At 40.0% G+C, this 19,699-nt stretch overlaps 1 protein-coding gene and 2 long non-coding RNA genes across 11 annotated transcripts in view; 2 read left to right on the top strand and 1 right to left on the bottom strand.

The window, feature by feature from the left end:
* The window catches only part of USP25 (ubiquitin specific peptidase 25), a 55,319-nt gene extending 52,338 nt beyond the window's left edge, over positions 1 to 2,981 (top strand). For all 4 annotated transcript variants that reach the window (XM_083611266.1, XM_083611269.1, XM_083611268.1 and 1 more), the window contains 3 exons: positions 760 to 883; positions 1,605 to 1,800; positions 2,362 to 2,981. In XM_083611266.1, the coding sequence (XP_083467392.1) occupies positions 760 to 883; positions 1,605 to 1,800; positions 2,362 to 2,534 (493 nt within the window). In that variant the 3' untranslated portion in view covers positions 2,535 to 2,981. The remainder of the gene's footprint in view (positions 1 to 759; positions 884 to 1,604; positions 1,801 to 2,361) is intronic.
* A 123-nt stretch (positions 2,982 to 3,104) lies between these two features.
* Positions 3,105 to 7,042, bottom strand: LOC310761476. The gene is made up of 3 exons (XR_014547528.1): positions 6,010 to 7,042; positions 5,480 to 5,921; positions 3,105 to 5,111 (listed from the first exon to the last, which is right to left on the bottom strand). It is a non-coding gene; the product is annotated as an uncharacterized lncRNA (long non-coding RNA).
* A 1,146-nt stretch (positions 7,043 to 8,188) lies between these two features.
* The window catches only part of LOC310761459, a 228,222-nt gene continuing 216,711 nt past the window's right edge, over positions 8,189 to 19,699 (top strand). The window contains exons 1-2 of one of the 6 annotated variants that reach the window (XR_014547501.1): positions 8,189 to 8,411; positions 12,387 to 12,543. This is a non-coding gene — a long non-coding RNA (uncharacterized lncRNA). Of the gene's footprint in view, positions 8,412 to 9,177; positions 9,289 to 12,383; positions 12,544 to 19,699 lie in introns of those variants that run through there. The other 5 variants (XR_014547502.1, XR_014547503.1, XR_014547506.1 and 2 more) reach the window with 5 other exon arrangements.

Genomic DNA, 19,699 nt, shown 5'->3' with positions numbered 1-19,699 from the left:
GGCTTTATAGGTCAAAACCAGCATTTTGAATTGGGCCCAGAAGTGCAGCCAGGCCAGGATTGGTGTTATATATACTTGCTCCACTGAGCAACCAGGTCTGCACTAGATTTGAATTTTGATTTTTATTTGAGACTCTATTTTTAAGCTGCTTTAAGAGCCTCTTGGCTCTCACATAAAGCAAGATATAAATATTATAAATGCATATGCATTCCACAATTAGCAGAATTGTCTTCATGCAGGCATTTCCATAACAGGAATAAATTGTTTCTATATTAAGCTGGTTTATCCGTGCCGTAGCTGCTACTGCCTTAACAGAACCATAGGATTGGGCTGGCCCCACTAAATATTTTCTTGCATTGTAGACAATCTAAATATTTGGTGTTTGAGACAGGATTTGATACAGTATGTTTTTGAATTTAGATACAGTGGTACCTCAGGTTACATACGCTTCAGGTTACAAACGCTTCAGGTTACAGACTCCGCTAACCCAGAAATAGTGCTTCAGGTAAATAAGTTTGCTTCAGGATGAGAACAGAAATCGTGCTCTGGCAGCAGCAGGAGGCCCCATTAGCTAAAGTGGTGCTTCAGGTTAAGAACAGTTTCAGGTTAAGTACGGACCCCCGGAATGAATTAAGTACTTAACCCGAGGTACCACTGTACAATATTGTATGCCATTAAGAGACCATTTCAAGAATCTCATTAAAATGCCTTTCTAGTACTTTTTTTTTTTAAAAAAATAATAATTCATTTTTATTGTAGTTTTAAGAATGCCTTGCTGTACCTTCTCTGTGCTTACCATAAGAACAAAGAACTTTTAGCAAAAGGCTCAAACAGAGGTCATGATGAAGAACTGATATCCCATTATAGAAGAGAATGTTTACTAGTAAGTGGAATCCAATTGTACAATGTTTTATTTTTTGAGGAAAAACTGCAGATTTCTTTTTTAAACATGTAGTCCTAATCAGTATCATAATTATATTTAGTTTCAGGTCTGTGGCTAAGGACTGTTCTCTGCTTTTAGTTATTCTTATGCATCATACTTTATGCATCATACTTTAGCATACATTAATGTGTGTCCTGTGCAGCTTGTTCATAGGACAAGTGGGTGACATTTGCAGTGGTGAGCAACCTTGGTAGCATATGGCTTAGCAAAACCAGTTGTATCATGGAACGGATGTAAATGGGTTATTTTGTGATTCTGGAAAAAGACTGCCAGAATGCAAATTGAAGTACCAAGGATTTAAAAGAACTCTGTTCTAGGAGCTGTTGCAGTAAATGATATGTGATAGGAATTGCATATGGTTCCCATGAATATATTTGATGGAATGAAACTGCACAAACATTATTGTTAGCTTATATAAAAACATTGTTTCACATTTTCTAACACATAGGTAACCTCACTTGGCATAAGTAGACTAACAGAAAAATACCACTGCATAAATCAGCAGTTACATGACATTTTAGAGATTGCACCATGCAAAAGTATTTGATTATATAGGTTGCCCCTGGTTCTCAAATGCTTGGACTAGTAACTTGAACCTGTTACACAATATTAAACAATATGAACACTAACAGTTTGATTTTTCTCTTTATGTTATACATAGAAATTAAATGAGTGTGCTGCAGCACAGTTTGAATCTGGAGATGATCGAGAAGTGAATAAAGGACTGGAAATTATGAATGATCTTATTGTTCCATGTTTACCATTGTTACTGGTGGATGAAACAGAGGAAAAGGATATTGTTGCTGTAGAAGATATGAGAAATCGATGGTGTTCATACCTTGGACAAGAAATGGAGCGTATGTTATTTACAATTGTACTTTTATACATATACAGTAATAAGATGTGTTCCTGGGAACTCTGAGTAAGTTTGTTTCCGCATATCAGTTATAATCTAAGTAAGGTGCATCTCAACTTTAGATTGGTATGGTATGCCTGTATTGCTAAAGTTGGAAGAATGATATTGGAAGAGTAAACAAAATAAAAAAAGTTGGATGAAAGGAGAGAGAAGTTCAGCTGTTAGATTGTGATCAGTTTATTAATCTTTAAGCACATTTTGAGATGCATAGTTCAGAAATGTGCAAGATAGTGCCTTATTTACTATAAAAGCAATGCACACTCTTCATAGATTTTAATCCTAAAGTTACAGTGAGCTGTTTTTGTTGCTGCTGTTTAAGAGTAAATGTGGTTAAGAGAACAGCTAATGGCTAAGAGAGTGCAGGCTTCCTTTTCTCAAGTGGGACCATGAGAAGGAAAGGAAACCTTTACATAATAAAAATTTCCACGCAAAGATAACTCACAGTTTAAGTTACTGGCCAGTTACAAACAGATAAATAAAAATATATGCATCTTCTTTACAGCCAACTTGCAAGAAAAGCTGACAGACTTCCTGCCAAAATTGCTAGATTGTTCTACAGAAATTAAAGGTTTCAACGACCCACCAAAGTTACCTTCATATTCCACCCATGAACTGTGCGAACGATTTGCCCGAATCATGTCATCACTCAGTCGAACTCCAGCTGACGGAAGATAAACTCTGAAGACCTTCCTTAAGCACACTGTATAAACTGTTTTTAGTTATTTAACCCTTGCCTTCCTGTCACAGGGTTTGCTTGTTGCTGCTATAGTTTTTAACTTTTCCATTTTAATAAATCGCAAGGAAAGAAAGAGGACTGTACAGACATTAGCCAGACTGCAGGCAATAAAGCTGAGAATCGCATGACACTCAGTTTTTGTTATCAGCCAGAACTCATGCAACATTACAAGTCTGATTTATTACGGCAAATCTGCTTTTTGCCACCTACCTGTTACAGTATTACTTTGCTTATGTCTTACGATCCTTCACGTCATCAACAACAGCTTTCTGTTCAGTCTGGGCCATTCTGTGACTGCATCAATTTTAAAGTGACCATTGTAAAATACATGGTACCTGGTAGCTTGTAAATTACATCAAAGAATAAAAAAGTTTTATTTATGGCTATTTTGGTTGCAAATGAACTGTATGTTTGTGAATCATAGAGGTCTATTTTACATGAACAGTAAGGCTTAGTGAACTACTGTGGAGGGAGGAGAGTAAGTATTGGCATGTTTTCATGCATAGTTTGGGGACTTGGAGTATGTCAGCATGCTGAAAGCTTCCCTGGGCTCTTGTGCTTCTTCGTTTCTTACTTGTAGTGTTTATCGGCTCCTGCAATTTTCTGACATCATACATGCCATTTGGCAATTATTGCTGTAGAATGAAGCACCTGATGTTTATTTTGAGACTACATATATGACCCATATAGACAATACAGCAACTATGCAGACTAATAGACTAGGATAATGCTAATTGACCGGGAAGAGTGCTCTGATCTATAGATATTTCTGAAGTCTATGCTTCTTTGCTCAGTTTTTGACAAATATCTTTTGCATCCTGGCCCTCAGTTGGCACTTTAGGGCAAAGCACAGGCAGGTCCTAGGGAGAAGTGAACGCTAGTGAATGTGGCTGGAGGAATATAATAACAGGTTTCTTTCTCTTGGGACAATGGGGGACAATTGCTTACTTTTATGTATTTTATTATGGAAAGCAGTGTCTGATACAAGTCAGACATTTAAGGTGACATTTCCAACGATTCCATTTTGTAATGGTGCTGGATTGTGTGCTGCCTAGACACAAGGTACTGTGCTAGATAAGCCACTGGTTTCAGAGTGGCAATTCTACTTAAACACTAGGAAGCAGCTCACTGCGTAAATGAGGCTGCAGCTAAATGACGAATTGATGAGGACAATTTCAGTGCCACTTAAAAACAGCAAGATTAGTAAGAAACTAATTTCCATTGACTGTTTTCAGTCCCAGCAATATCAAATTGACCAAAACCTGCTAATCGTATTAGACAATAAACTTGTGATGTCCTAACGTGGGTAGGTAATCATGTGGAAACAGTATTACACACAGTACTAGATCTTCAAACCTTACTTTGTTTTAGGAATTGTGCTTGATAGCCTACAGTTCGCTGCACTCGGTCAGAAATTACACAATGAAATCACGTGGCTTCCCCAGCAAATGCTAAATATGTATTTAGAAAAATGCTTGACACTAATAATAATAAGAGCTCCACAAAACCATCTCCCTTACTAGCCAGAGTATCTGGTTGTATCTGCTCTTTTTGCACTTTCTCTGATATGATGGGACCCCATTCTTTGTATAGGACTTAGACTCTCCCCTCTACAAATGTGTGCTCCCAGCAAGGAAGAAGGCCCCACAGCCAATGTCCTGACAGCCTAGATTTCTGATGCTCCTGCAGCTGGTCCCTTTAAAAAGTATTTATGTTGGGTAAGTAAAATAGTTAGCAGTGCTTTGCCACAGGAATTTATTCTGGGTATGCCTCATGTTAAAATGTTGCCATTTCTCCTTCTTTCCCCTTTTGCCTTGCCTTTTGCGAGTGATGGCAGAAGGCTGGCGAGAACTCGGTTCTGGCACCACCAGTATGACTGACTGGCAATTGGACTTGGAGGAGCAAAGAGATGCCCAATGGAACTCTTTCCCCTCCAAGGCAGCAAGAGGAACCGTTCATAGTACTCCTTTTTAATAGGATCTGCTGGCAGTCGTAGACTAGCGAGCTGGCAAAGGGTGGTTATACAGATAGCATGGTGGAATTTGGTGGGAGTGGGCAGGGTTCACATCCTTGATCAACCATGTGGCATGACTGCAGTTATAGGAGTAAGCTCCATAAAATGCAGTGTTGTGTACTCATGACTGCATAGGTTTAGCTTGTAAAACACATTGAGCTTTAACAAACAATCTTCAGAAAGCTGAAATGCAACATTCTCCAGTGGTTCCAGGTTTTGGAAGTCTTTACTTATGAAATCCTGGAAAGATTTCCTGGAAGAATTACCCCTTAGCAGCCTATATGGTTAACAGGCTTCTAGCACGGCTTGTTTCTGATCTGTTGCCACACTGTTTGAATTCAATTTCAACAGCCTATTTCACTTGCAAGAGGGAGCAACACGCTTTCAGGATGGGGCTTGGTGTGTCCAGGCCCCAAAGTCTGAAGGAAAGGATGTTTCTGAGGAGAGGCTGCTTTCCACTCCTGATGGAGCTTCATGGGGCTTGACAGAATCGTAACACAGCCTGTGTATCAAAGCAAAAGAAGCTAGTTAGCAGCATTATTTGGATACATGTACTGTATTCCCTCACTACAGTTGTTTCTTCACAGGATGAGTTCTTTGCTTTTGGGTTTGGGAGGGATCAGGAGAGAAATGGGGTCCACCCAAGGTTCAGCACCTCTCAGCTGCCTAAACTCACAAGTGTGTTCAAAGTTTCCATGTGGCACAGAGAACAGAGTTTACACTCCATCCCTGGTCCATTGTCTTGCAGCAGTCATAAAACATCATCATGCAGCAACAACTAGAGCCCACAAATGCCAAGAAAGACTGTGCTGGGGCTGGACACTGAAAAGTGTTCTCTGAGGCCTCTCCTGTTTTTCCACCCCTTTTTACCTCAGTAATATTAGCAGCAGTGTGCTCAGGCCTGCCTTTTCCTTTCAGTGCCTCACAGAGGCAGAGCAGGCACACAGGGGAAGGATAGTTCATCTAGGCCTTGCTCCTCCTGAAGCAAGAAGGTCCCAGTTCCATCTATGTGCATGAGACAAGTTGAATAGCACCAGGCCTTTTTTTCCCCAGCCGGAACTTGCTGGAACTCAGTTCTAGCACTTCTCAGGTGGGCGCCATTGCTGTTATAAGAGAACAAGTGATTTCCGGCACCTCTTTTTCTAGAAAAATAGCACTGAATAGCATTAATGAGGACTATTGTTTTTTGAGAAGAATAAGCAAGCAATATTGCTGATCAGAGTTAATATTTCAGGGGGGACCCTCTGCGTACTAGTGAAGTATGGGGAAAGGTCACAGAATTCTGGGATTAAGTGTAAGAATACATTTGGGCCTCAATAGTTCAACAGCCAGAATAGTTCCAACAACTAGCTATCTTCCTAAAAAGCTGGTGTCTCTCTTCTTTGGTAGCATCTAGAGACCCTCTAAAATTTCATTGCTGTGTTACATGAAGATAAATGGCAGTAGCCTCCCCTTTTTTTCCTTATGAGGTACAAGGTTGAAGGGCAAAAGGGCTAGTTCTCAAGATATAAGAACAAAATGGAGATGGAGGGAGCCATCTTCTCTCAGCAAGGTTATTCCCCACTCTCCCGCAAAGCAAGCCCATTGCTGCCGAGAAACTGAAGCTTAAAGAAACCCACACCTAAACTAAAACCTCAACATTTCTCTGAGGTTTCATCTGGCATTTGATGGTGAGACATTATGTGGTAACAGTTGGAGAAAGGAAGACAAGACTGCAGCACCACTTTATTGCTATCAGCTGATTCTAATTCTCAGCTGGCAACAAAACATTTTCCGGAAACGTTTACCCTAAACATGCATACAAGCAACACAAATAATTACATACAGTATATATATTGTTTTATTTTACTCTTTTCTTTGAATTATGCACAGCTAATTTCTTCCTATATTGTGATGCCCCCCAGAGACCACAGCATTAGAGATTTGATAATAAAATTGAATTAGCCCTTTGTGTGGCAGTATTGATTTGAGAGATGTTACTCTCCAATCTAAAGAGAGCCCATGCTTCAAAAACTGAGGAGACATTTTCAGAAGTCATATCTTAAGAAACAATTTACTCCCCAAAATTAGCAAATGCACTTAAGAAGTCTGGATAATCAAATTATGATGAGCCTCACCAGCTAAAAATGACATGGTAGGAGACTGCTCTATATCCCTTTTAAATGGGAGGCTAAAACATGTAGCGAGAAGCAGAGCATTTACAATTAGTCTTTAAATTCTGGGCTGATCAGTGTCTTGGGCTGGTCTCCCAACAAGTGAGCTGGAACCCAGTTGAAATTGGAATGCACCAGCAATATCTCCACCTTTTAAGCATTTCGAGAGAAGGAAGTGGAAGATAAGGGGGAAAGAGGTGAAATGAAAGAAGGATCGACATACAGTTATAAAAAAGGAAAAGTGGATCCCAAGTTGCAGGATGCAGCTAAAGATGAATCCTACATTTGAAAAGTTTGATGACTGTCCTGGATGATGTTCAACTTTTATTGTTTTCCTTGCCATCAAAGGAAAACAAAAGTAAAATCTATTTTTTCTTCAAGGCATTTGAAAATTAAGCCTAGACTGGATTATCACTTCAAAGTTATAGGCTGAAGCCTTTATACATACATGCATCATTTTATTTGTATAAAATTAAAATAAAAAATAAAGCACACAACCAAACCGAACAATTTCCACATAAATGATAATAAACATACAAAATAAGCATACAAAAATACCAAAAACAGCAACAAGCCACTCACCCCCCCCAACAACAACACCCCCCAGCAATACCCCAGGCCAAGTGTCTGTTTAGCAGACTCAACTTTTATAGTCAGGGCCCAGCCTTCCTAGGCCAGGTGGACAAAGGCCTGCAAGGCAGGGAGAAGATCTTCCAGAACTCACAGCCAAGATGGTTTCTCTTTTATAAGTGGTTTTTAAACCGTTCCAAGTGTTTTAGAACAGTCAGTTTTAAAATAAAACCACCAAGAGGACATTTATTTATACAATCATAATTGTAAAATATAATAAGGCGTGAAAAATTCTTGCTTGCCCTTCCCCAGTTTAGACAATTTTTGAGATCTGTTCAGATCCTGCTTTACAAGAAGGAGAGTCAGTCTGTGACTCTGGGGGTTGTGCTGTGTTGAGGACAATCCACCACCACTGGATGCTTTAGCTGAGATTCCTGCATTGCAGGGGGTTGGACTAGATGACCCTTGGGGACTATTCGAACTCTACAATTCTATGATTCTATGAGTTCATAAATAAGTTAACCCATGTGACGTCATGGGTGGAGATGCACATTTGAATGAACTTTAATCAAACCATGTTAACTGTGGATAGACTATCCTCATACATTAATTTGGATCTCATCTCATTTATCTTAATGGTTGCTATCTACCAAGTATGTGAGCTTCTGAATTTGGAACTGCTAAGATTGGGGAGTGACTGTCTATTTACCTCACTGTGGTGGGGGAGAAAGCTTAAAAAAAAATGGACTGTGGAACAAGAGTGACATCCAGTGGCCACTAAGACAACTTCAAAAATTAGGATTTATCTGTAAGGAAAACACGGGGGCCTAATTTGATTAGTAGAATGTCTGTCATCTGGTGGGCGGGGATTTTATGTTGTGCTCTGGAATTGGCCCCTCTCTTCAGGTGTTCAGTTAAGTTCAGTTAGAGAGACCAACTGTCATTCTTGTCTCATGCTGTTGTAGTTTCTCTCAGACACTATATTATTGTGTTACAATTTTCTTTGACATAACGGGAGATGCTTACTTTGCTGAAAGAAAAGAAACTCTGCTGAAGAACGTTGGAATATCTTAAACTGGGTGAGTGAGGGGATAGTCCCAGTCAGGAGGATTTTATTAATATTACCCCCACCCTCCACAACAATAGGGTTACAGGCCTAGTCTGACAAGAAAGAAAAAAATAATGGCAGCATATATAAAAGCTGTGAAAGCCCTAGAGCTTGCTGTGCAAAATTTAGAATGGAAATTTAGAATGGAAAATGAGCTCATGAAACAGACTTGTATGAAACAATGGAAAAATGCACCAAAAGAAGAGGCAGCGAAAGTAAAGTGGAAAAAGCTAAGACAACTTCAAAAATTAGGATTTCTCCACAGTTGTTGTTAATAATAATAATACCCCACCCATCTGGCTGGGTTTCCCCAGACACTTAGCTTACAACATATATAAAAAAGTAAAATATCAAACATTTAAAACTTCCCGATACAGGGCTGCCTTCAGATGTATTTGTGTCCGTGCAGTACGATGGGGGTGGAGACGCTCCTTCAGGTATACTGGGCTGAGGCCGTTTAGGGCTTTAAAGGTCAGCACCAACACTTTGAATTGTGCTTGGAAAGGTACTGGGAGCTACTGAAAATCCTTTAGGACCGGTGTTATATGGTCCCGGCAGCCGCTCCTAGTCACCAGCCTACTCTCCACAGTACACATAAAGGTGATATATTGTTGTTCTTGTGAAATCTAGATCAATGTTCCTCTAGGCCACATTTTGCTGCTTAACTAAGCTGGATGCATTGGGAGCACTTAGTATGTTACAATGAAGAGAGGCTGTGCAAGATGCCAAAGGGACCATTTCATCCTCATCCACAGCTAGGCTACCCAGGAGTGACTGGCCAGTAAGCTGTATGAGCATCCAATAAGCTTAATTGTGTTTGCTGCCCCCCTGTAACTTATGAAGCACACGTAGGAAGGCATTTCCTTCTTTTGACTTTGCTTACAGGGTGAAATGAGCAGTTTGCAAAGTGCTGCACCTGTGAGATCCATCTACCCACCATCATAAACTTAATTCTATCCCCCCCCCAAAAAAGGAGAAGGGGCTAACTTGTAAAACAGCAGAAAACAATACACAACCATCACCTGACCCACTTTTCCTATGGGCCATTGACATCTGAACTTCAGCAGAAATATGTTCACTCTGACTCCCACAGTATCTCATGCCCATTATTTATAAAGCGATGCCCGTTCAGTAAAAGAGGGAGGGAAATCAATGGTGTGATATATACAGGAGAAGGCAAAAAGCTTTAGAAGACTGTCAATATGTTTTAAGCATTACCACATGGCAGTGGTTTGCAGTGTATTACTTTGAGGTGCTGTCTCAGACTGCGAAGGCTTAATAGAATATTGCTCCATGTCCTTCGATGTGTGTGCATGTGGTTTTCCCCAAAGAGCTCTCTCAGACATCAGGTTTGTTTGTTCTTTTATTCTTTATCATTACTATGCTTAAAGTTCTAATCGGAACCATAAATTTAAATTTTAATTATAAGATAGGTTAAATGCTTAGTCAGTATGTTGATAAAATCCTGTAATACATATTGTATGTATAGCTGAAAATAGTAATATTAGTTAAATTAGTTTTCGAGGGTCTTTTTATATGAAAGAAATTGTGCCAAAATTCAGCTGTTTTTATTCAGCTACCAATTATGTCATTTGTTCAAAATGTTCTGGGTGTGTTTGTTTTAATAATTATTTATATTGGCTGCAACCAATGCCCAGTCTGCATATGGGCAAATCCCTTTTAGCATGAAAATTACAGAATCATGTCACTGCATTGGGGGTTCTGGTGCAGTGTGTGGTATGCAATCATGTTAACAAATTCCTAGAGTCTTTATTCTTAGAGTGTAAAAAACTTAGGTAAATTTTACCCATTGCTCAAAGATTTTCTAATTTCACTGGTATGTTTGGAGCTTTTGAAACTCCAAAGCACTGTAAGAGCTAGGTAAGCATTAAACAGATAAGCATTAATCTAGCTTCTACAACTTAAAAGAAGGAAATGATTTACTGCAACATACTTTAATTCAAAAATATCTTTATTACATGACTCTACCCACAGTTTAATGGATATGCCCATTTTAATAACTGTTTGCAGTCTCACTGCCAATGTTTTATTGCTCTGTAATACATTTAAATATTGATTTTCTTTAGAAATGAGCACTTATGAAAGTGGAGGTGAAGTTTCATATGTCTTGTTAAATATTGACATTTTAAAGTCTCCACAGATTTGCCTTTAAGAGTGTGTGGGATTTTATCAAGTTTGATATGGAAATATTTTGCTGCATATGCAGTCTTTTCTTTGTCAGTTTATAATTTGGTGATTTTTATTATTTTGAGAAATGTTGCATTCATTGCCGCCTGAAACATGGATATAGAACCAAGCCGTTTTCTACCAACCTGTGCACTTGCACTCTAGGGAAAGAGTAGGGGACCTTTGTAACCATGAAAGCCCCATTTCCGAGGGCTGCACACAGTTGGTGGATGGGACTACTCTTGAATGGACTTATTTCCCTATTCCGCATTTGCATTCTTCCCTATGTAAAGGGCCTTTTATGCTAAGTAAGCTTCTTTTCATCCTTTGATGAAAGGGATTGTGACCCTGTAAAGAACAGATATCCCTTCACACCAGGTAATATCTTTTTGCCAACAGTTTGCCATGTCAGGATTTAGCTTTGATGTATTCTTCATACTGCGCCCCTAATTGTGTGTAGATACTTGTTAGAATTCCTGCTCCGTGATTGCAGTCATGGGATTGTTGTCTATCACATGACGGTATATGTTTTGACTCCACCAAGTGGGAAGTGACGGAGACAGGATGTTTGTGTTACTGTGTTCCGTGAAGTGGTACTGTTGTCCTTTGTCCTTTTTCTCTTTGCTGTCTGATGCTAGAGAGAGAGGGAGCCATGTTGCAGTGCTTTGTGTGTGTTTATATGTAAATAAAGTAGATTAGGCAAAATGCTGAGTTGCTGAGGTCTGTTACGCATGATGCACAAACTCTGCAGATCCCTAAGTGTGCCGATGTCTGTTGGCATCGGTCGCTGTGATGTTTGGGCTGAAGAAGGCTTTTGAAGCTCCTGAACGATCGACCAGGAGGGAGAGAACATGCCATTTGGGCATGTGTCTCTACCAGGGTCCTACTCGAGTGTAGGCTGAGCTCCTCTGACTACTGACACTCAGGGATTGGCACCAAACCACAGTCACATTACAAAGCAAAACAAAGCTGGATGCCACCAGCATACTGATGACATCATCTTTGTGTCATCTAGATAGTGTCACTAGGACATTATCTGAGGGAACATGGCGCAATATCTTTGCTGAAGCTAAGAAGTGCTGGGTCTTGTCAATGGCTGGATGGGAAATCACCTGATGCCTTCTTGATTTCTAAGATAGGTGAAAGGTGGAATAAATAAATGAAAATAATAAATACATGGTCATGCAGTCTTCTTCCGGGGAAAAGACTGAATTCTTGTTATATTCTACAAGTTGATTCCTGTGTGGCTGAGCAGTATCCATACCACCTGAATCCAGTCACAAAGTAATGTCCTCCACTACCAACCGTCCTGTAAAAATCAGATGGTCAGTTGTATCAAAGGCTACTGAGAGATTCAGAAGAATTATCAAGGTCATGCTCCTATTCCACATCTTCTAGACACAGGTTGTTGACAAGGGCCACTTAAGTAGGGTCTGACCCAAGACCGAGTCTGAATGCTTGATTGGTTTTGTTGCTTCCATGGATCTTTTCCTAGTGATTTAAAAGGCTACTGTCTGATACCGCATGCATGGGACCTGAGTAAAATGCTGAACCTTTCAGTTTCAATGAGCTTTAACTTCATTATTGGAGTCTGGAGTAATTAGTTGAAAACTGGAATTCAATTTAATCTAAAGGATGGCTATTATAATGCTTTACCTCACCTATAGCTTTCCAAGGCTTTTAGCCTCTTGACAAGCAATCTGTCAAGGAGGAATGTTGAGTGCATTCATTTTTGACTTCCATTCTTCTCTTGCAGCAGCTCAAGTGACTCCAGTCAAACTCTGGCATTTATCACAGACAAAATTAGGTCAGCAGAGAACATAGAGGTACTGAACTGAAAGGGGAATAAATTTGTCCTAAAAAGGGAAATGGGAAGAGGCTCTCACATTGTTGTTTAAATCAGCTGCTGCTCACAGGTAAGAGTTCTCTGAGGGAATTTTCAAGTGGAGTTGTAATATGTGCTCTTTAAGTGTAGTTTAAAAGGTTTTATAAAGAGAATTCAGCCGGCTATGCAACAAACTTTCTAATCTGAGGTACCTTAAAATATAGCCTGGTCACTGCATGTACCGTATCTTGTGAATATGTGTAATTGTTGAGATAATTTAAATTATCTCTTCAGTGAAAGTACTGCACTTTCTTTTTGTTTAAGTGGCAATAAGCAATTGGGGAAGGTGACAATATACTATTAAATAGGAGAGCATAAGGTTTGTTTTTCAAATTATATGTATATCTGTCCTTTATTAAGCATTTAACTATTCTTGTCTGGTGCTTTTTGTCTATTTTCCAATTTCTGTTTGAGCAGATAATATTGATGCTTATGCTTTATATGGAACATATTACCTAACAAACTGGAGAAGTGGAAAGTTGGGATAGTTTCAGTTTCTATCCAGGAGCTGGTCAGTTTATTATCTGAATTACACTGAATAAATTCTTAAGTAGTTTGAAACCAAACTACTTTTCATTTGTAACCTCATTGTGAACACCATTTAAATGTGTAGATGTTTTGCAGAAGTTGTACTTAGTTGATAGTGCCCATTTTTATTATGGAATCTGGTGCCTTTCCTACAACTCTGCCCTCATAAGTAGACTTTCATATAAACATGAGTGCAACAATATGCATTAGTAGCTTCGGTATAAACGGTAGAGAGAGGGAGGTAAATACGAGACACAAATATGGGTACAACTTTTAATGGTTGTGTGTAAAACATAGATCTTCAAAGAGTGTCTACTTCACTGAGTAAATATTTCAATGTTGTTTTGCTTTAATCTCACCAGTGGCAGTTTTAAAGTTATTTATGTTGTGGGACAGGATGTGATCTGAATTGTTGGTGACACCTTTGAAGGAAAACAGGAGGCCAATCTTTAGGCATATGCATGTGTTTATGTGCAAAATATTAGGGGGAAATGTAGGCCCTTCTCCTTGATCCCTAGTTTCTATGTGCTAAGAGAGTTCATGTGTGTATGTGTAAGTATACACACCTATAAATACACATGTACATATACTTAGGGATGGGTGAATCAGTGTATTTCTAGTGTCGGTTTCAGATGTGTTCAAATCAGGTGTGGTTTATGTCAGCTTCTGCAGTTTTGGTACAAAATGATACAAATGTCTCCCCTAAAAATAAAAATAAAATTAAAAAATTGTGCCACGCAATTCAAGAAGTGTAAGTATGACTTAACTGGATATCACTCTAGGTCAGTTTGCTAAAAATGTGAACCAGACAAAATTCTACTCCATCCCTAACAGAAAGCCTGAGTGCATTGAATCAAGTGGCCCCATATGCAGTTTAATAGGCCAGGAACACCAGCCCTTTGTTTTTTGTGTGAAATTGGCATGTGGGGAGCTTTCCTGAAGCTCCAAGCTTTCCTGAATCTTTGCAGCATAATTTGGAGTTCTGTGCTGCAGCAGAATGGGAATTTTGGTAGAGCAAAATAAGTCCACCCAGTCTTGTGACCTGTAAGCTGTATTCCTTAAACTGGATGGACTATTCTGGAAATGTAATTTTAAAATTTGGGCATTTTAAAAATACACTTGAACTCATGAAACAGGCCCTTCAAAATGTTAGAAGGGGTCATCATAATGTGAGTTACGGTTCAGTGGAATAGCTGCTTCTGTGCTCCAGAACTGAGCCAACTGCTAATATACATCTTATTTTAAAATGTTACTATTAGGAGGACAAATGTTAGTGGTACAAGGTTTGCAAGCGGCAGTCATCTCAGGCAGGAATAATTGAGATTTATTCTTATGAAATGAGAAATAGTTTTGAAAGGATCTTTCAGTGCTATGTAAAGTTCAAAGTCTTTCATTTGAGAAATTCAGCATGCTCTCAGCTTCTTAGGAAGACAGTGAACAGTAATGAGAAGAATTCCTGGTTAACTCTAGCCAAACCTTTAACTCGAAGAGAGGAGGAACTGTAGCCTAATGGAAGACCACAAGCTTTGCATGCCAAAGATCCCGGGTTCAGTCCCTAGCATCTCCTGTTAAAATGATCATGTAGCGGCTGATATGAAGACCTCTGTTTGATATTTCAGGGAGCTACTACCTGTCAGAATAGTTAGACAATATCTGGCTTGATAATTGCTGCTTTACTCTTCCTTCCCTTCCTCTCTGCAATAACCTCCCAGTCACCTTTTGCAACTTCATGCAGCATGCACAAACCTGAGGATCTTGTCTCCATGAAAAGCATCTGCAGGTGACAAGAGGAAAAATAGGTGGGGAAAGGGTTAATCACACATCTCCACCTGCACATGGATTCCCTGAGATATGAGGCAAAATGTGCAGCCACTATTCAGCTCATTTGTTTTGCTACAGACTAGCCTTTTCCTGACTTTCAGTGTTTTTTTACTCAGTGTATGAAGTCATAGCAATGACTGACACTTAGGAAAGCAGATCTAGTCCATCAGAGACAGAGCAGGCCAAAGTGAAACATCCATTGCCTATAAAATGTCTTGGTTCATTTTTAAGGCTTTTATACTGATCTTCTGTGGTAGAAGAGTGATTGCTGCTTCAGAGAAAACAATTCATGTATCCAGGGTTTTATTGTAGCTGTGATTGGCCAAAAGACACCCTAAAATGAAAATTAGCAGCAAAAATTGGAGTTTGTGATCTTTTTTAACTAGAGTCTTGTTTCATAGCAAAAAAAAGTGATTGATTCCTCTGCCCTGAGTTTGTAAAAGTTTCCCTGCTATTGCCAATACAGATAAATTCCATCATCAGGCATACCTAGGAGATATTGTGGGTTCGGTTCCAGACCACCAACAATGAAACAAATATCGCAATAAAGCGAGTCACAGAATCTTTTTGGTTTTCCAGTGCATATAAAAGTTATTTTTACACCATACTGTAGCCCTGTAGCCTATAAAGCTAGTGCCCCATGGCTGCAGAGGCAGGAAGGGAAAAAACAAGTTGCAGCTCTAGTTAGCTCCACTACTCTCTCTCTCTCTCTCTCTCTCTCTCTCTCTCTCTCTCTGTGTGTGTGTGTGTGTGTGGCCGGGTTGCCTGCAGCTGTACTCATGTCCTTGTAAGGAGCAATATCTGTGAAGCACAATAAACTGAAGCACAATAAAATGAGGTATGCCTGTATTATATCTGCATCACAGGGAGGAGGGCTGTGCATGGGTCACACCAGTCCTCCAAAGTAACCCAGTATTGTCATACCCATTTTGAAACAGGGAGCAGAGAACTAGAGTATGGCAGGTTGGCCAGTGCTGTTTATCCTGGGTCCCCCCCCCCCACATCCCGCTTTTGGATCGGGAGATGCAGTGTTTTGATGTAAAGCTGATTGTTGTAGTACTACATGATGGAGGAAGCCAGGGAAAGAACTGAAGGGCATAATTAGGACAGCAGGTCTATCTGTGGTTGAAGAACCAGACTATCCATTGAAAAATAAGGGAGGTGGAAACTTATAATACTAGCTATTCTGAGGCCTGATCTACCCAGGCCTCATTGTCAATCTGTCACAAATACCAGATCGACACCAAATGGTATAGCAGTTGTCTGTTGTTGTTGTTTAGTCGTTTAGTCATGTCCGACTCTTCGTGACCCCATGGACCAGAGCATGCCAGGCACTCCTGTCTTCCACTGCCTCCCACAGTTTGGTCAAACTCATGCTGGTAGCTTCGAGAACAGTGTCCAACCATCTCGTTATCTGTCATCCCCTTCTCTTTGTGCCCTCCATCTTTCCCAACATCAGGGTCTTTTCCAGGGAGTCTTCTCTTCTCATGAGGTGGCCAAAGTATTGGAGCCTCAGCTTCAGGATCTGTCCTTCCAGTGAGCCCTCAGGGCTGATTTCCTTCAGAATGGATAGGTTTGATCTTCTTGCAGTCCATGGGACTCTCAAGAGTCTCCTCCAGCACCATAATTCAAAAGCATCAATTCTTCGGCGATCAGCCTTCTTTATGGTCCATCTCTCATGCTAGTTACGTATATTTGTTGACATAATTCAAATATTTACTTTGGCTCTCTGTCTCCCAGGAAAAATTTCTGTGGGTGCCCATGCCTGTATCTTGTCCTGTGCTAATTGTCCCTTCACCCATCTTTCAGTGAAGGAGCAGAAGCTTTCAAAATTTGCATATGCTGCTAAGAGTGTAGATTATCCTAAAAGTTTATGTTAAATTTATGAGAACTGAATAGTTTAAAATAGCTCTATGTATACAGTTTCTTATATATTTGAGGAATGTGCACAGACTGGTGGTGCAACATGATGTCAACAGGCTCCATCCCAACATGTGCTCAGTTGTCCATCAGAGAACTCTTTACAAATGTTCTGAAGAAAACACACAGGCAGAGAGTGGAGCCTGCCACCTCTATGTCATCCCCATTACCCTTTTTTGTTGTTTTTGTAAATATGCCTGATGCATTTTGGCATGCTTGCCTTTATCAAGGGCTTATATTAAAAATACATTAATGCAACACTTGATCAAGAAACCTCTGCTACAAAAGAACTCATTTAATGTGTGCATAATATGTGTATAGGGCTTTTGCACTCACCTTTCTACTCATTGGCCTGAATCAATTTTGATGGGCTTAAGCATGGCTAATCTGTGTTAAATTTAGGCATTGATAATTATTGATATTAACATTAGCTCTGGAATTTTAGCAGGTGTGGATTATATTGAGTTTTAGATTATATTATGTTTTATATATTCTGTAAGCCACCCAGAGTGGATGGGGAAATCCAGCCAGATGGGTGGGGTATAGAAAATGAAATTATTATTATTATTATTACTGCTACTACTCTACAGTGTGAAATGTATTATTATAAATTACTTTGTGTTTCAATTGTGTCAACTGTTTAGGGAGGCTTTTTGATCCATCCTAACTGGCTGTAACTATGGTTTATGTAATATGACTTTTCCTATGGTTTATGGCTCACAGTTTGTCCATGAGAGTTAAACCAGGATCCCAGGTTTGGATGGCATGGTAAGCAACATACAGAACAGGAGGTAGAGCAAAATTGTTGATATCTCCTTTCCTAGAGCTTGCACAGTTGTGCTAACTCATATTTTGGCTTGGTGTGGTGTGCAAATCAAGCAACTGAAAACAGAGAATAACAAATAGCATGTTGTTAAGAAAAGCATTCATTTTTCTGCCCCAAAGTCATTAAACATGACAGTTATCATGGTTCTGTTCATCAAAGTAATTCTAAAGGCCTCTTCACATATAGGCTTTCCTTTGTAAGAGTAGACAGTGGGGCAGGGAGGAAAAGTCTCATGTGCACCCTCATGTGTGAAAATTCTGCACATGTGTTGATTGTGTGTATACTCTGAGCTGGAGGAAGTCCCAAACCAGTTTATGTGGGGTAAAGCTGATCTATGCAATAATCACTAATGATAATGTACAAATGTGGGGGTGTTTTCCTTTATTTTACCTTTGCAGGAAAAATATAATCATCAGTGAAGTGATCCTAACTTGTGCAGTGCTTATCAGTGACAAGCCATTATTGTTCATCAGCTTGCTGTCTTTTATTATTTTGTGCCTCCCCCTCAAGAATAATTGAACAATGTCAGTCTGTGGCCTCTTCTTGAACTCTCTAAAATGGTGGCACTTCTTTGAACTCCCTGCTTTCAGTTGCTCTGACCTTGTTGCTCGTTTATAACTCATGTGCCATTTATCACTCCCAGACTTACAAATATTGTTGGGTGGGGGGAAGAGACCTGAGTGCAATCATTCATACTATAGCCTCTTTGTATTTGAGCTTCATGGCTTCCATATCATGTAACCGATAGGGAGAGATTAGTTAGAAAGCTGTAATTCTTCTGAGGGATTGTGATGATACTGTACCATAAACTGTGAAATGATGCTCAAGAGGTTTGAGATCATCAAAGCCATGAGATTATATTACAGCGTCGACAATCCGTCTCTGTCAATATCCATTTTATAATAGTTTTCCTGTAACCTAGGTGTGAAATATTGGTCATTCTATAGGCTATGAAACTCCCAGTTGTATCAAACCTTTCATTGCTATGCTTGTCACCTAGGCTATGACGGAAACCAGGTGTGACATAAATGTGGATGGATGTGTGCTCAGTAATGTTGTATGGAAATCTTCTGTTCTTTCAACACATCCAAGCACATTGTCATAGGCTGCTTGTGGAATGGCACTATTTAAAACATGAACCCTAGCTGAGGCATACATGACAATAATGTACAAGAGCCAGTCTAATAAGGGAACATAATAGTACAGCATTTCCTAGAGTTTTAATATCTGAGGCACAAGGTGGTGTTTTTCTTTCTAGATAGATTTTCAGGAGGCACACTTCACTTAGGTTCAAAAAGATTCATATCAATATAGTCAGTCATCACTCAGAACAATGGACAGGTGCCTTCCTTGCAAACAGTGTAGAAACACTGCCTCCGGTGATCCACCTACTCTTTCCCCTTCTCAGCTCAACATCATGTGTGGTGTCATGCTTTCCAGGCAATGGCGATGCTTCTCGGATTCCCCTGTACTTCTCAACTATATTGTGGGCTACATCACGAAATGCAAGTGCATTCTTATTTAATCATTCAAAATGATCTTGTCATCCATATATTGGCAGAGATGCAAGGAGAGTAGAAAAGGTCACTTTTGGAACTTCTTAGTGCTCAATATGACTTCACTCCGGGTTTATCCACACTTACGGTTTGCCCCGCTTTTTCCATACACAGGCCTGCACTTTAAAGGTAAAGGGACCCCAGACCATTAGGTCCAGTCGTGGCCAACTCTGGGGTTGCGGCGCTCATCTCGCTTTACTGGCCGAGGGAACCAGCATACAGCTTCCGGGTCATGTGGCCAGCATGACTAAGCCGCTTCTGGTGAACCAGAGCAGCGCACAGAAATGCCGTTTACCTTCCCGCTGGAGCGGTACCTATTTATCTACTTGCACTTTGACATGCTTTTGAACTGCTAGGTTGGCAGGAGCAGGGACCGAGCAACGGGAGCTCACCCCGTCACGGGGATTCGAACCGCTGACCTTCTGATCGCAAGTCCTAGGCACTCTGGTTTGACCCACAGCGCCACCCACGTCCCTATCTGCACTTCGAAGCTCTGTGCAGTTCGGGTTTTCCACAGATTGTCGTTTGCTCCAATT

The sequence above is a fragment of the Podarcis filfolensis genome, assembly GCF_964270895.1.
Source record: "Podarcis filfolensis genome assembly, chromosome: 4".
NCBI lineage: Eukaryota > Metazoa > Chordata > Lepidosauria > Squamata > Lacertidae > Podarcis > Podarcis filfolensis.
The sequence above is the reverse complement of the archived record's forward strand: the minus strand, read 5'-3'. Positions and strand labels throughout refer to the sequence as shown.